At 31.8% G+C, this 18,416-nt stretch overlaps 1 protein-coding gene across 1 annotated transcript in view; it reads right to left on the bottom strand.

Moving 5' to 3' along the window:
* VPS13D (vacuolar protein sorting 13 homolog D) overlaps positions 1-18,416 on the bottom strand; it is a 194,635-nt gene that overhangs the window by 44,698 nt on the left and 131,521 nt on the right. Inside the window, exons 26-28 of the mRNA XM_056553621.1 lie at positions 15,283-15,553; positions 7,848-8,058; positions 7,595-7,766 (exon numbers count right to left, since the gene is read on the bottom strand). Coding sequence (XP_056409596.1) covers positions 7,595-7,766; positions 7,848-8,058; positions 15,283-15,553 — 654 coding nt within the window. The remainder of the gene's footprint in view (positions 1-7,594; positions 7,767-7,847; positions 8,059-15,282; positions 15,554-18,416) is intronic.

Genomic DNA, 18,416 nt, shown 5'->3' with positions numbered 1-18,416 from the left:
ATATAATTTATAGTGACAGTGCGGACCCCCATACATGTATATAATGTATAGTGACAGTGCGGACCCCCATACATGTATATAATGTATAGTGACAGTGCAGACCCCCATACATGTATATAATGTATAGTGACAGTGCGGACCCCCATACATGTATATAATGTATAGTGACAGTGCGGACCCCCATACATGTATATAATGTATAGTGACAGTGCGGACCCCCATACATGTATATAATGTACAGTGACAGTGCGGACCCCATACATGTATATAATGTATAGTGACAGTGCGGACCCCCATACATGTATATAATGTATAGTGACAGTGCGGACCCCCATACATGTATATAATGTACAGTGACAGTGCGGACCCCCATACATGTATATAATGTATAGTGACAGTGCGGACCCCCATACATGTATATAATGTACAGTGACAGTGCGGACCCCATACATGTATATAATGTATAGTGACAGTGCAGACCCCCATACATGTATATAATGTACAGTGACAGTGCGGACCCCCATACATGTATATAATGTACAGTGACAGTGCGGACCCCATACATGTGTATAATTTATAGTGACAGTGCAGACCCCCATACATGTATATAATGTACAGTGACAGTGCGGACCCCCATACATGTATATAATGTACAGTGACAGTGCGGACCCCCATACATGTATATAATTTATAGTGACAGTGCAGACCCCCATACATGTATATAATGTACAGTGACAGTGCGGACCCCCATACATGTATATAATGTACAGTGACAGTGCGGACCCCATACATGTATATAATTTATAGTGACAGTGCGGACCCCCATACATGTATATAATGTATAGTGACAGTGCGGACCCCCATACATGTATATAATGTATAGTGACAGTGCAGACCCCCATACATGTATATAATGTATAGTGACAGTGCGGACCCCCATACATGTATATAATGTACAGTGACAGTGCGGACCCCCATACATGTACAGTGACAGTGCGGACCCCCATACATGTATATAATGTACAGTGACAGTGCGGACCCCCATACATGTATATAATGTATAGTGACAGTGCAGACCCCCATACATGTATATAATGTACAGTGACAGTGCAGACCCCCATACATGTATATAATGTATAGTGACAGTGCGGACCCCCATACACATATATAATGTACAGTGACAGTGCGGACCCCCATACATGTATATAATATATAGTGACAGTGCGGACCCCCATACATGTATATAATGTATAGTGACAGTGCGGACCCCCATACACATATATAATGTACAGTGACAGTGCGGACCCCCATACATGTATATAATATATAGTGACAGTGCGGACCCCATACATGTATATAATTTATAGTGACAGTGCAGACCCCCATACATGTATATAATGTATAGTGACAGTGCAGACCCCCATACATGTATATAATGTACAGTGACAGTGCGGACCCCCATACATGTATATAATGTATAGTGACAGTGCGGACCCCCATACATGTATATAATGTACAGTGACAGTGCAGACCCCCATACATGTATATAATGTATAGTGACAGTGCGGACCCCCATATATGTATATAATGTATAGTGACAGTGCGGACCCCCATACATGTATATAATGTACAGTGACAGTGCGGACCCCCATACATGTATATAATGTATAGTGACAGTGCGGACCCCCATACATGTATATAATGTATAGTGACAGTGCAGACCCCCATACATGTATATAATGTATAGTGACAGTGCGGACCCCCATACATGTATATAATGTACAGTGACAGTGCAGACCCCCATACATGTATATAATGTACAGTGACAGTGCAGACCCCCATACATGTATATAATGTACAGTGACAGTGCGGACCCCCATACATGTATATACTGTATAGTGACAGTGCGGACCCCCATACATGTATATAATGTACAGTGACAGTGCAGACCCCCATACATGTATATAATGTATAGTGACAGTGCAGACCCCCATACATGTATATAATGTACAGTGACAGTGCGGACCCCCATACATGTATATAATGTATAGTGACAGTGCAGACCCCCATACATGTATATAATGTACAGTGACAGTGCGGACCCCCATACATGTATATAATGTATAGTGACAGTGCGGACCCCATACATGTATATAATTTATAGTGACAGTGCGGACCCCCATACATGTATATAATGTATAGTGACATTGCGGACCCCCATACATGTATATAATTTATAGTGACAGTGCAGACCCCCATACATGTATATAATGTACAGTGACATTGCGGACCCCCATACATGTATATAATGTATAGTGACAGTGCAGACCCCCATACATGTATATAATGTACAGTGACAGTGCGGACCCCCATACATGTATATAATGTATAGTGACAGTGCGGACCCCATACATGTATATAATTTATAGTGACAGTGCGGACCCCCATACATGTATATAATGTATAGTGACAGTGCGGACCCTCATACATGTATATAATATATAGTGACAGTGCGGACCCCATACATGTATATAATGTACAGTGACAGTGCGGACCCTCATACATGTATATAATGTATAGTGACAGTGCGGACCCCATACATGTATATAATTTATAGTGACAGTGCAGACCCCCATACATGTATCAAATGTATAGTGACAGTGCGGACCCCCATACATGTATATAATATATAGTGACAGTGCGGACCCCCATACATGTATATACTGTATAGTGACAGTGCAGACCCCCATACATGTATATAATGTATAGTGACAGTGCAGACCCCCATACACGTATATAATGTACAGTGACATTGCGGACCCCCATACATGTATATAATGTACAGTGACAGTGCGGACCCCCATACATGTATATAATGTATAGTGACAGTGCAGACCCCCATACATGTATATAATGTACAGTGACAGTGCGGACCCCCATACATGTATATAATGTACAGTGACAGTGCGGACCCCTATATATGTATATAATGTATAGTGACAGTGAAGACCCCCATACATGTACAGTGACAGTGCAGACCCCCCCATACATGTATATAATGTACAGTGACAGTGCGGACCCCCATACATGTACAGTGACAGTGCGGACCCCCATACATGTATATAATGTATAGTGACAGTGCGGACCCCAATACATGTATATAATGTATAGTGACAATGCAGACCCCCATACATGTATATAATGTACAGTGACAGTGCGGACCCTCATACATGTATATAATGTACAGTGACAGTGCAGACCCCCATACATGTATATAATGTATAGTGACAATGCAGACCCCCATACATGTATATAATGTACAGTGACAGTGCGGACCCTCATACATGTATATAATGTATAGTGACAGTGCAGACCCCCATACATGTATATAATGTATAGTGACAATGCAGACCCCCATACATGTATATAATGTACAGTGACAGTGCGGACCCTCATACATGTATATAATGTACAGTGACAGTGCAGACCCCCATACATGTATATAATGTATAGTGACAGTGCAGACCCCCATACATGTATATAATGTACAGTGACAGTGCGGACCCCCATACATGTATATAATGTACAGTGACAGTGCGGACCCCCATACATGTATATAATGTATAGTGACAGTGCGGACCCCATACATGTATATAATTTATAGTGACAGTGCGGACCCCCATACATGTATATAATGTATAGTGACAGTGCGGACCCTCATACATGTATATAATATATAGTGACAGTGCGGACCCCATACATGTATATAATGTACAGTGACAGTGCAGACCCCCATACATGTATATAATTTATAGTGACAGTGCAGACCCCCATACATGTATCAAATGTATAGTGACAGTGCGGACCCCCATACATGTATATAATATATAGTGACAGTGCGGACCCCCATACATGTATATACTGTATAGTGACAGTGCGGACCCCCATACATGTACAGTGACAGTGCGGACCCCCATACATGTATATAATGTATAGTGACAGTGCGGACCCCCATACATGTATATAATGTACAGTGACAGTGCAGACCCCCATACATGTATATAATGTATAGTGACAGTGCAGACCCCCATACACGTATATAATGTACAGTGACATTGCGGACCCCCATACATGTATATAATGTATAGTGACAGTGCAGACCCCCATACATGTATATAATGTACAGTGACAGTGCGGACCCCCATACATGTATATAATGTACAGTGACAGTGCGGACCCCTATATATGTATATAATGTATAGTGACAGTGAAGACCCCCATACATGTACAGTGACAGTGCAGACCCCCCCATACATGTATATAATGTACAGTGACAGTGCGGACCCCCATACATGTACAGTGACAGTGCGGACCCCCATACATGTATATAATGTATAGTGACAGTGCGGACCCCAATACATGTATATAATGTACAGTGACAGTGCGGACCCCCATACATGTATATAATGTATAGTGACAATGCAGACCCCCATACATGTATATAATGTACAGTGACAGTGCGGACCCCTATATATGTATATAATGTATAGTGACAGTGCGGACCCCCATACATGTACAGTGACAGTGCGGACCCCCATACATGTATATAATGTATAGTGACAGTGCAGACCCCCATACATGTATATAATGTATAGTGACAGTGCGGACCCCCATACATGTATATAATGTATAGTGACAGTGCGGACCCCCATACACGTATATAATGTATAGTGACAGTGCGGACCCCCATACATGTATATAATGTATAGTGACAATGCAGACCCCCATACATGTACAGTGACAGTGCGGACCCCCATACATGTATATACTGTATAGTGACAGTGCAGACCCCCATACATGTATATAATATATAGTGACAGTGCGGACCCCATACATGTATATAATTTATAGTGACAGTGCAGACCCCCATACATGTACAGTGACAGTGCGGACCCCCATACATGTATATAATGTACAGTGACAGTGCGGACCCTCATACATGTATATAATGTACAGTGACAGTGCGGACCCCTATACATGTATATAATGTATAGTGACAGTGCGGACCCCCATACATGTATATAATATATAGTGACAGTGCGGACCCCATACATGTATATAATTTATAGTGACAGTGCAGACCCCCATACATGTATATAATGTACAGTGACAGTGCAGACCCCCATACATGTATATAATATATAGTGACAGTGCGGACCCCATACATGTATATAATGTACAGTGACAGTGCAGACCCCCATACATGTATATAATATATAGTGACAGTGCAGACCCCCATACATGTATATAATTTATAGTGACAGTGCGGACCCCCATACATGTATATAATGTATAGTGACAGTGCGGACCCCCATACACGTATATAATGTACAGTGACAGTGCAGACCCCCATACATGTATATAATGTATAGTGACAGTGCAGACCCCCATACATGTATATAATGTATAGTGACAGTGCGGACCCCCATACATGTATATAATGTACAGTGACAGTGCGGACCCCCATACATGTATATAATGTACAGTGACAGTGCGGACCCCCATACATGTATATAATGTACAGTGACAGTGCGGACCCCCATACATGTATATAATGTACAGTGACAGTGCGGACCCCCATACATGTATATAATGTACAGTGACAGTGCGGACCCCCATACATGTATATAATGTACAGTGACAGTGCGGACCCCCATACATGTATATAATGTACAGTGACAGTGCGGACCCCCATACATGTATATAATGTACAGTGACAGTGCGGACCCCCATACATGTATATAATGTATAGTGACAGTGCAGACCCCCATACACGTATATAATGTACAGTGACAGTGCAGACCCCCATACATGTATATAATGTACAGTGACAGTGCAGACCCCCATACACGTATATAATGTACAGTGACAGTGCAGACCCCCATACATGTATATAATGTACAGTGACAGTGCAGACCCCCATACACGTATATAATGTACAGTGACAGTGCAGACCCCCATACATGTATATAATGTATAGTGACAGTGCAGACCCCCATACATGTATATAATGTACAGTGACAGTGCGGACCCCCATACATGTATATAATGTACAGTGACAGTGCGGACCCCCATACATGTATATAATGTATAGTGACAGTGCAGACCCCCATACATGTATATAATGTACAGTGACAGTGCGGACCCCCATACATGTATATAATGTATAGTGACAGTGCAGACCCCCATACATGTATATAATGTACAGTGACAGTGCGGACCCCCATACACGTATATAATGTACAGTGACAGTGCGAACCCCCATACATGTATATAATGTACAGTGACAGTGCGGACCCCCATACATGCACAGTGACAGTGCGGACCCCCATACATGTATATAATGTACAGTGACAGTGCGGACCCCCATACATGTACAGTGACAGTGCGGACCCCCATACATGTATATAATATATAGTGACAGTGCAGACCCCCATACATGTACAGTGACAGTGCGGACCCCCATACATGTATATAATGTACAGTGACAGTGCGGACCCCCATACATGTATATAATGTACAGTGACAGTGCGGACCCCCATACATGTATATAATGTACAGTGACAGTGCAGACCCCCATACATGTATATAATGTATAGTGACAGTGCGGACCCCCATACATGTATATAATGTATAGTGACAGTGCGGACCCCCATACATGTACAGTGACAGTGCGGACCCCCATACATGTATATAATGTACAGTGACAGTGCAGACCCCCATACATGTATATACTGTATAGTGACAGTGCAGACCCCCATACATGTATATAATGTACAGTGACAGTGCAGACCCCCATACATGTATATAATGTATAGTGACAGTGCGGACCCCCATACATGTATATAATATATAGTGACAGTGCAGACCCCCATACATGTATATAATGTATAGTGACAGTGCGGACCCCCATACATGTATATAATGTATAGTGACAGTGCGGACCCCCATACATGTATATAATGTACAGTGACAGTGCAGACCCCCATACATGTATATAATGTACAGTGACAGTGCGGACCCCCATACATGTATATAATGTACAGTGACAGTGCGGACCCCCATACATGTATATAATGTATAGTGACAGTGCAGACCCCCATACATGTATATAATGTATAGTGACAGTGCGGACCCCCATACATGTATATAATGTATAGTGACAGTGCGGACCCCCATACATGTATATAATGTACAGTGACAGTGCAGACCCCCATACATGTATATAATGTACAGTGACAGTGCGGACCCCCATACATGTATATAATGTACAGTGACAGTGCGGACCCCCATACATGTACAGTGACAGTGCGGACCCCCATACATGTACAGTGACAGTGCGGACCCCCATACATGTATATAATGTATAGTGACAGTGCGGACCCCCATACATGCACAGTGACAGTGCGGACCCCCATACATGTATATAATGTACAGTGACAGTGCGGACCCCCATACATGTATATAATGTACAGTGACAGTGCGGACCCCATACATGCACAGTGACAGTGCGGACCCCATACTCCCTTCTTACGTGGATGCGGGGGTCCTGCAGGTCGTACGGCCTCATGAAGTCCTCGATGGGTTCTCCTAGGTTCTTCTCCAGGAGTCCTCGGATGAGTTGATATTTGGGGAGGTCCAGGGAGCAGTGTACGGAGGACAGGCTGCCATGAACCGACATGTCCGGGACACTATGGCTGATCTCCCTACAAGACAAAAAGATGAATTGTAATGAATCCGGGGCCCCGGGGCCCCTCCTCAGGGACCGGACGGCTCCACACACTCACCTATCCAGGTTCCTCTCCAGCTGAAGCTTCAGTCGGCAGGGTTCTGTGAGGAGACTGCCCCCTGTCTGTCTGACAAGGTAAGACGAGAACAAGAGGTCCGACCACGACTTCTCCTGACCTTCAGCCACGTCTCGGGGACACCTCTCTGCAGAAAAGATGTCCATGTCCTGAAGATCCACCACGATGCAGTCCAAGAGGCAGATGTGCTCCTCTACAAAGACAATAGGGCCCCATGAGAGGGTCCGCAGATAGATCGGGGGGAGATGAGGGGATAAGGGCTGGGTACACACTGTGCTGTCCGCCCCAGGTCAATAAAAGATGCTGACATATACCATGGCGTAGGGGAATCAGTGATTAAGTGTGGACCTCATCCTGCACATGATAAGTGTCCTGCACTGTATATATATATATTTAGTATCCTGCACTGTATATATATATATATTTAGTATCCTGCACTGTATATATATATATTTAGTATCCTGCACTGTATATATATATATATTTAGTATCCTGCACTGTATATATATATATATATATAGTATCCTGCACTGTATATATATATATTTAGTATCCTGCACTGTATATATATATATTTAGTATCCTGCACTGTATATATATATATATTTAGTATCCTGCACTGTATATATATATATATTTAGTATCCTGCACTGTATATATATATATTTAGTATCCTGCACTGTATATATATATATATTTAGTATCCTGCACTGTATATATATATATATTTAGTATCCTGCACTGTATATATATATATATTTAGTATCCTGCACTGTATATATATATATTTAGTATCCTGCACTGTATATATATATATATTTAGTATCCTGCACTGTATATATATATATATATAGTATCCTGCACTGTATATATATTTAGTATCCTGCACTGTATATATATATATATTTAGTATCCTGCACTGTATATATATATATATATATAGTATCCTGCACTGTATATATATTTAGTATCCTGCACTGTATATATATATATTTAGTATCCTGCACTGTATATATATATATTTAGTATCCTGCACTGTGTATATATATATTTAGTATTCTGCACTGTATATATATATATATATATTTAGTATCCTGCACTGTATATATATATATATTTAGTATCCTGCACTGTATATATATATATATTTAGTATCCTGCACTGTATATATATATATATATATATATATATTTAGTATCCTGCACTGTATATATATATATTTAGTATCCTGCACTGTATATATATATATATTTAGTATCCTGCACTGTATATATATATATATATATATTTAGTATTCTGCATTGTATATATATATATTTAGTATCCTGCACTGTATATATATATATATTTAGTATCCTGCACTGTATATATATATATATATATATTTAGTATCCTGCACTGTATATATATATATTTAGTATCCTGCACTGTGTATATATATATATATTTAGTATCCTGCACTGTATATATATATATATATATATTTAGTATTCTGCATTGTATATATATATATATATATTTAGTATCCTGCACTGTATATATATATATATTTAGTATCCTGCACTGTATATATATATATATATATTTAGTATCCTGCACTGTATATATATATATATTTAGTATCCTGCACTGTATATATATATATATTTAGTATCCTGCACTGTATATATATATATATTTAGTATCCTGCACTGTATATATATATATATATATATTTAGTATCCTGCACTGTATATATATATATATATATTTAGTATCCTGCACTGTGTATATATATATATTTAGTATCCTGCACTGTGTATATATATATATATTTAGTATCCTGCACTGTGTATATATATATATTTAGTATCCTGCACTGTGTATATATATATATATTTAGTATCCTGCACTGTATATATATATATATTTAGTATCCTGCATTGTATATATATATATATATATATTTAGTATCCTGCACTGTATATATATATATATATATTTAGTATCCTGCACTGTGTATATATATATATTTAGTATCCTGCACTGTATATATATATATATATATTTAGTATCCTGCACTGTATATATATATATATTTAGTATCCTGCACTGTATATATATATATATTTAGTATCCTGCATTGTATATATATATATATATATATTTAGTATCCTGCACTGTATATATATATATATATATTTAGTATCCTGCACTGTGTATATATATATATTTAGTATCCTGCACTGTGTATATATATATATATTTAGTATCCTGCACTGTATATATATATATATATATATATATTTAGTATTCTGCATTGTATATATATATATATATATTTAGTATCCTGCACTGTATATATATATATATTTAGTATCCTGCACTGTGTATATATATATATTTAGTATCCTGCACTGTATATATATATATATATATATATATTTAGTATTCTGCATTGTATATATATATATATATATTTAGTATCCTGCACTGTATATATATATATTTAGTATCCTGCACTGTATATATATATATTTAGTATTCTGCACTGTATATATATATATTTAGTATTCTGCACTGTATATATATATATATATTTAGTATCCTGCACTGTATATATATATATTTAGTATCCTGCACTGTATATATATATATATTTAGTATCCTGCACTGTATATATATATATATTTAGTATTCTGCACTGTATATATATATATATATATATATTTAGTATCCTGCACTGTATATATATATATCTAGTATCCTGCACTGTATATATATATATATATATATTTAGTATCCTGCACTGTATATATATATATATTAAGTATCCTGCACTGTATATATATATATATTTAGTATCCTGCACAGTATATATATATATATTTAGTGTCCTGCACTGTATATATATATATTTAGTATTCTGCACTGTATATATATATATATATATATATTTAGTATCCTGCACTGTATATATATATATATATATATATATATATATATATATATATATATATATATTTAGTATCCTGCACTGTATATATATATATATATATATATATATATATATATATATATATTTAGTATCCTGCACTGTATATATATATATATATATTTAGTATCCTGCACTGTATATATATATATATATTTAGTATCCTGCACTGTATATATATATATATTTAGTATCCTGCACTGTATATATATATATTTAGTATCCTGCACTGTATATATATATATATATATATATTTAGTATCCTGCACTGTATATATATATATATTTAGTATCCTGCACTGTATATATATATATTTAGTATCCTGCACTGTATATATATATATATATATATTTAGTATCCTGCACTGTATATATATATATATTTAGTATCCTGCACTGTATATATATATATATATATATATTTAGTATCCTGCACTGTATATATATATATTTAGTATCCTGCACTGTATATATATATATATATATATTTAGTATCCTGCACTGTATATATATATATATTTAGTATCCTGCACTGTGTATATATATATTTAGTATCCTGCACTGTATATATATATATATATTTAGTATCCTGCACTGTATATATATATATATATTTAGTGTCCTGCACTGTATATATATATATATTTAGTATCCTGCACTGTATATATATATATATTTAGTGTCCTGCACTGTATATATATATATTTAGTATTCTGCACTGTATATATATATATATATATATATATTTAGTATCCTGCACTGTATATATATATATATTTAGTATCCTGCACTGTGTATATATATATTTAGTATCCTGCACTGTATATATATATATATATTTAGTATCCTGCACTGTATATATATATATATATATATATTTAGTATCCTGCACTGTATATATATATATATTTAGTATCCTGCACTGTATATATATATATATATATATATATATATATATATATATATATATTTAGTATCCTGCACTGTATATATATATATATATATTTAGTATCCTGCACTGTATATATATATATATATATATTTAGTATCCTGCACTGTATATATATATATATATATATTTAGTATCCTGCACTGTATATATATATATTTAGTATCCTGCACTGTATATATATATATTTAGTATCCTGCACTGTATATATATATATTTAGTATCCTGCACTGTATATATATATATTTAGTATTCTGCACTGTATATATATATATATTTAGTATCCTGCACTGTATATATATATATTTAGTATCCTGCACTGTATTTATATATATATTTAGTATCCTGCACTGTATATATATATATATATTTAGTATCCTGCACTGTGTATATATATATTTAGTATCCTGCACTGTATATATATATATTTAGTATCCTGCACTGTATATATATATATATTTAGTATCCTGCACTGTGTATATATATATTTAGTATCCTGCACTGTATATATATATATTTAGTATCCTGCACTGTATATATATATATATTTAGTATCCTGCACTGTGTATATATATATTTAGTATCCTGCACTGTATATATATATATATTTAGTATCCTGCACTGTATATATATATATATTTAGTATCCTGCACTGTGTATATATATATTTAGTATCCTGCACTGTATATATATATATTTAGTATCCTGCACTGTATTTATATATATATTTAGTATCCTGCACTGTATATATATATATATATATATTTAGTATCCTGCACTGTGTATATATATATTTAGTATCCTGCACTGTATATATATATATTTAGTATCCTGCACTGTATATATATATATTTAGTATCCTGCACTGTATATATATATATTTAGTGTCCTGCACTGTATATATATATATTTAGTATCCTGCACTGTATATATATATATTTAGTATCCTGCACTGTATATATATATATATATATATATATATATATATATATATATATATATTTAGTATCCTGCACTGTATATATATATATATATATATTTAGTATCCTGCACTGTATATATATATATATATTTAGTATCCTGCACTGTATATATATATATATATTTAGTATCCTGCACTGTATATATATATATATATATTTAGTGTCCTGCACTGTATATATATATATTTAGTATCCTGCACTGTATATATATATATTTAGTATCCTGCACTGTATATATATATATATATATATATATATATATATATATATATATATATTTAGTATCCTGCACTGTATATATATATATATATATTTAGTATCCTGCACTGTGTATATATATATTTAGTATCCTGCACTGTATATATATATATATATATATTTAGTATCCTGCACTGTGTATATATATATATTTAGTATCCTGCACTGTATATATATATATATATATATATATATATTTAGTATCCTGCACTGTATATATATATATTTAGTATCCTGCACTGTATATATATATATTTAGTATCCTGCACTGTATATATATATATATTTAGTATTCTGCACTGTATATATATATATATATATATATTTAGTATCCTGCACTGTGTATATATATATTTAGTATCCTGCACTGTATATATATATATATTTAGTATCCTGCACTGTATATATATATATATTTAGTATCCTGCACTGTATATATATATATATTTAGTATCCTGCACTGTGTATATATATATTTAGTATCCTGCACTGTATATATATATATATATTTAGTATCCTGCACTGTGTATATATATATTTAGTATCCTGCACTGTATATATATATATATATATATATTTAGTATCCTGCACTGTATATATATATATATTTAGTATCCTGCACTGTATATATATATATATATTTAGTATCCTGCACTGTGTATATATATATTTAGTATCCTGCACTGTATATATATATATATATATATATTTAGTATCCTGCACTGTATATATATATATATATATATATATATATTTAGTATCCTGCACTGTATATATATATGTATATATATATATTTAGTATTCTGCACTGTATATATATATATATTTAGTATCCTGCACTGTGTATATATATATATATATATATATATATATATATATATATATATATATATATTTTTAGTATCCTGCACTGTATATATATATATATTTAGTATCCTGCACTGTATATATATATATTTAGTGTCCTGCACTGTATATATATATTTAGTGTCCTGCACTGTATATATATATTTAGTGTCCTGCACTGTATATATATATATATATATATATATATATATATTTAGTATCCTGCACTGTATATATATATATATATATTTAGTATCCTGCACTGTATATATATATATATTTAGTATCCTGCACTGTATATATATATATTTAGTATCCTGCACTGTATATATATATATTTAGTATCCTGCACTGTATATATATATATATTTAGTATCCTGCACTGTATATATATATAGATATATATATTTAGTATCCTGCACTGTATATATATATATTTAGTATCCTGCACTGTATATATATATATATATATTTAGTATCCTGCACTGTATATATATATATATATATTTAGTATCCTGCACTGTATATATATAGATAGATATATTTAGTATCCTGCACTGTATATTTATATATATATTTAGTATTCTGCACTGTATATATATATATATATATTTAGTATTCTGCACTGTATATATATATATATATTTAGTATCCTGCACTGTATATATATATATATTTAGTATCCTGCACTGTATATATATATATATATTTAGTATCCTGCACTGTATATATATATATATTTAGTATCCTGCACTGTATATATATATATATATATATATTTAGTATTCTGCACTGTATATATATATATATATATTTAGTATTCTGCATTGTATATATATATATATATTTAGTATCCTGCACTGTATATATATATATATATATTTAGTATCCTGCACTGTATATATATATATATATTTAGTATCCTGCACTGTATATATATATATATATTTAGTATCCTGCACTGTGTATATATTTAGTATCCTGCACTGTATATATATATATTTAGTATCCTGCACTGTGTATATATATATTTAGTATCCTGCACTGTATATATATATATTTAGTATCCTGCACTGTGTATATATATATTTAGTATCCTGCACTGTATATATATATATATATATATATTTAGTATCCTGCACTGTATATATATATATATTTAGTATCCTGCACTGTATATATATATATATATATTTAGTATCCTGCACTGTGTATATATTTAGTATCCTGCACTGTATATATATATATTTAGTATCCTGCACTGTATATATATATATTTAGTATCCTGCACTGTATATATATATATATATTTAGTATCCTGCACTGTATATATATATATATATTTAGTGTCCTGCATAGTATAAGGGACGCGCTGTATGAGGATCTTCATGTCCGTCAGGTTCTTACCGGGATCACCAGGACCGTCCTCGGAGGTTTGTGTTTCCTTCTTAGACTGTGAAGCCATGCCGAGCCCGTCCGCACACTCATGGTGCACGCTCCGCCTCTCCTCGCTCCGCCTCTCCTCGCTCCGCCTCTCCTCGCTCCGCCTCTCCTCGCTCCGCCTCTCCTCGCTCCGCCTCTCCTCGCTCCGCCTCTCCTCGCTCCGCCTCTCCTCGCTCTCTCTAGAATGATGTTTGTGTTCTGGAGTCACAATAGGTGATGAGGATTTACCCAAACTCTAAGAGAAAGAGAAGAACATGGAAAGATATCTCCATATTATCTAAAGCGGACGAGATTTATCCATATTATTAATATTCTCTAAAGATTTATCTAGATAATTAATAATACCCAGAGACTTTTCTATATTATTAGTATTATCTATATTATCAATATTATTCAGAGATTTATCTGTATTATTATTATTCAGAGATTTATCTGTATTATTATTATTCAGAGATTTATCTGTATTATTATTATTATTATTATTCAGAGATTTATCTGTATTATTATTATTATTCAGAGATTTATCTGTATTATTAATATTATCCAGAGATTTATCTGTATTATTATCATTCAGAGATTTATCTGTATTATTAATATTATTCAGAGATTTATCTGTATTATTATTATTCAGAGATTTATCTGTATTATTATTATTATTCAGAGATTTATCTGTATTATTATTATTATTCAGAGATTTATCTGTATTATTATTATTATTCAGAGATTTATCTGTATTATTATTATTATTCAGAGATTTATCTGTATTATTATTATTCAGAGATTTATCTGTATTATTATTATTCAGAGATTTATCTGTATTATTATTATTCAGAGATTTATCTGTATTATTAATATTATTCAGAGATTTATCTGTATTATTATTATTATTCAGAGATTTATCTGTATTATTAATATTATTCAGAGATTTATCTGTATTATTATTATTATTCAGAGATTTATCTGTATTATTAATATTATTCAGAGATTTATCTGTATTATTATTATTATTCAGAGATTTATCTGTATTATTAATATTATTCAGAGATTTATCTGTATTATTATTATTCAGAGATTTATCTGTATTATTATTATTCAGAGATTTATCTGTATTATTAATATTATCCAGAGATTTATCTGTATTATTATTATTCAGAGATTTATCTGTATTATTATTATTATTCAGAGATTTATCTGTATTATTATTATTATTCAGAGATTTATCTGTATTATTATTATTCAGAGATTTATCTGTATTATTAATATTATCCAGAGATTTATCTGTATTATTATTATTATTATTCAGAGATTTATCTGTATTATTATTATTCAGAGATTTATCTGTATTATTATTATTATTCAGAGATTTATCTGTATTATTATTATTCAGAGATTTATCTGTATTATTATTATTATTATTCAGAGATTTATCTGTATTATTAATATTATTATTCAGAGATTTATCTGTATTATTATTATTATTCAGAGATTTATCTGTATTATTATTATTATTCAGAGATTTATCTGTATTATTATTATTATTCAGAGATTTATCTGTATTATTATTATTCAGAGATTTATCTGTATTATTATTATTATTCAGAGATTTATCTGTATTATTATTATTATTCAGAGATTTATCTGTATTATTATTATTATTAGAGATTTATCTGTATTATTAATATTATTCAGAGATTTATCTGTATTATTAATATTATCCAGAGATTTATCTGTATTATTAATATTATCCAGAGATTTATCTGTATTATTATTATTATTATTCAGAGATTTATCTGTATTATTATTATTATTCAGAGATTTATCTGTATTATTAATATTATTCAGAGATTTATCTGTATTATTATTATTATTCAGAGATTTATCTGTATTATTATTATTATTCAGAGATTTATCTGTATTATTATTATTATTAGAGATTTATCTGTATTATTAATATTATTCAGAGATTTATCTGTATTATTATTATTATTCAGAGATTTATCTGTATTATTATTATTATTAGAGATTTATCTGTATTATTAATATTATTCAGAGATTTATCTGTATTATTATTATTATTATTCAGAGATTTATCTGTATTATTATTATTATTATTCAGAGATTTATCTGTATTATTATTATTCAGAGATTTATCTGTATTATTATTATCAGAGATTTATCTGTATTATTATTATTATTATTCAGAGATTTATCTGTATTATTATTATCAGAGATTTATCTGTATTATTATTATTATTATTCAGAGATTTATCTGTATTATTATTATTCAGAGATTTATCTGTATTATTATTATTATTCAGAGATTTATCTGTATTATTATTATTATTCAGAGATTTATCTGTATTATTATTATTATTCAGAGATTTATCTGTATTATTATTATTCAGAGATTTATCTATATTATTATTATTCAGAGATTTATCTGTATTATTATTATTATTCAGAGATTTATCTGTATTATTATTATTCAGAGATTTATCTATATTATTATTATTCAGAGATTTATCTGTATTATTATTATTCAGAGATTTATCTGTATTATTAATATTATTCAGAGATTTATCTGTATTATTAATATTATCCAGAGATTTAAATGGAATAGTACTTACACTTCAAAAAGTACAAAAAAATGTAAAGAAAGAAGAAAAGAAAGGGGGGCACCATAAGCCTCCAGACTAATACCAGATATACTGGTACATGATGACTAAATTAGATAGATAATAGAACTGTGCGTCATATTGATGATGAGAAAAATAAATAAAAATTTAATTATGCAATAAAAAACAATTAATTATAAAAATAATAATATTAATAACAGTTTCCTTACACAGGGCCCTTGTGGGGAGGTAAATATAAAACATACAATAAAAAATGCAATAAAATGTAGTAAAAACCCGCCAAGTATGCATCGAGTTCCACTAGTCCGGCATCTGAAGGATCGGCAAAGTTCACAATCTGTGATTGTATGATAAAGTCCGCATAGATATATGGTAAATCTCCAAATTTACACAACAGATCAACCATTTATAGTTACCGGCTTATGATGGAAAAGCAGTTCATAGAAGATGGTGGAAGATGCC

This window comes from Hyla sarda, unplaced genomic scaffold, assembly GCF_029499605.1.
Source record: "Hyla sarda isolate aHylSar1 unplaced genomic scaffold, aHylSar1.hap1 scaffold_342, whole genome shotgun sequence".
Lineage (NCBI taxonomy): Eukaryota > Metazoa > Chordata > Amphibia > Anura > Hylidae > Hyla > Hyla sarda.
The sequence above is the reverse complement of the archived record's forward strand: the minus strand, read 5'-3'. Positions and strand labels throughout refer to the sequence as shown.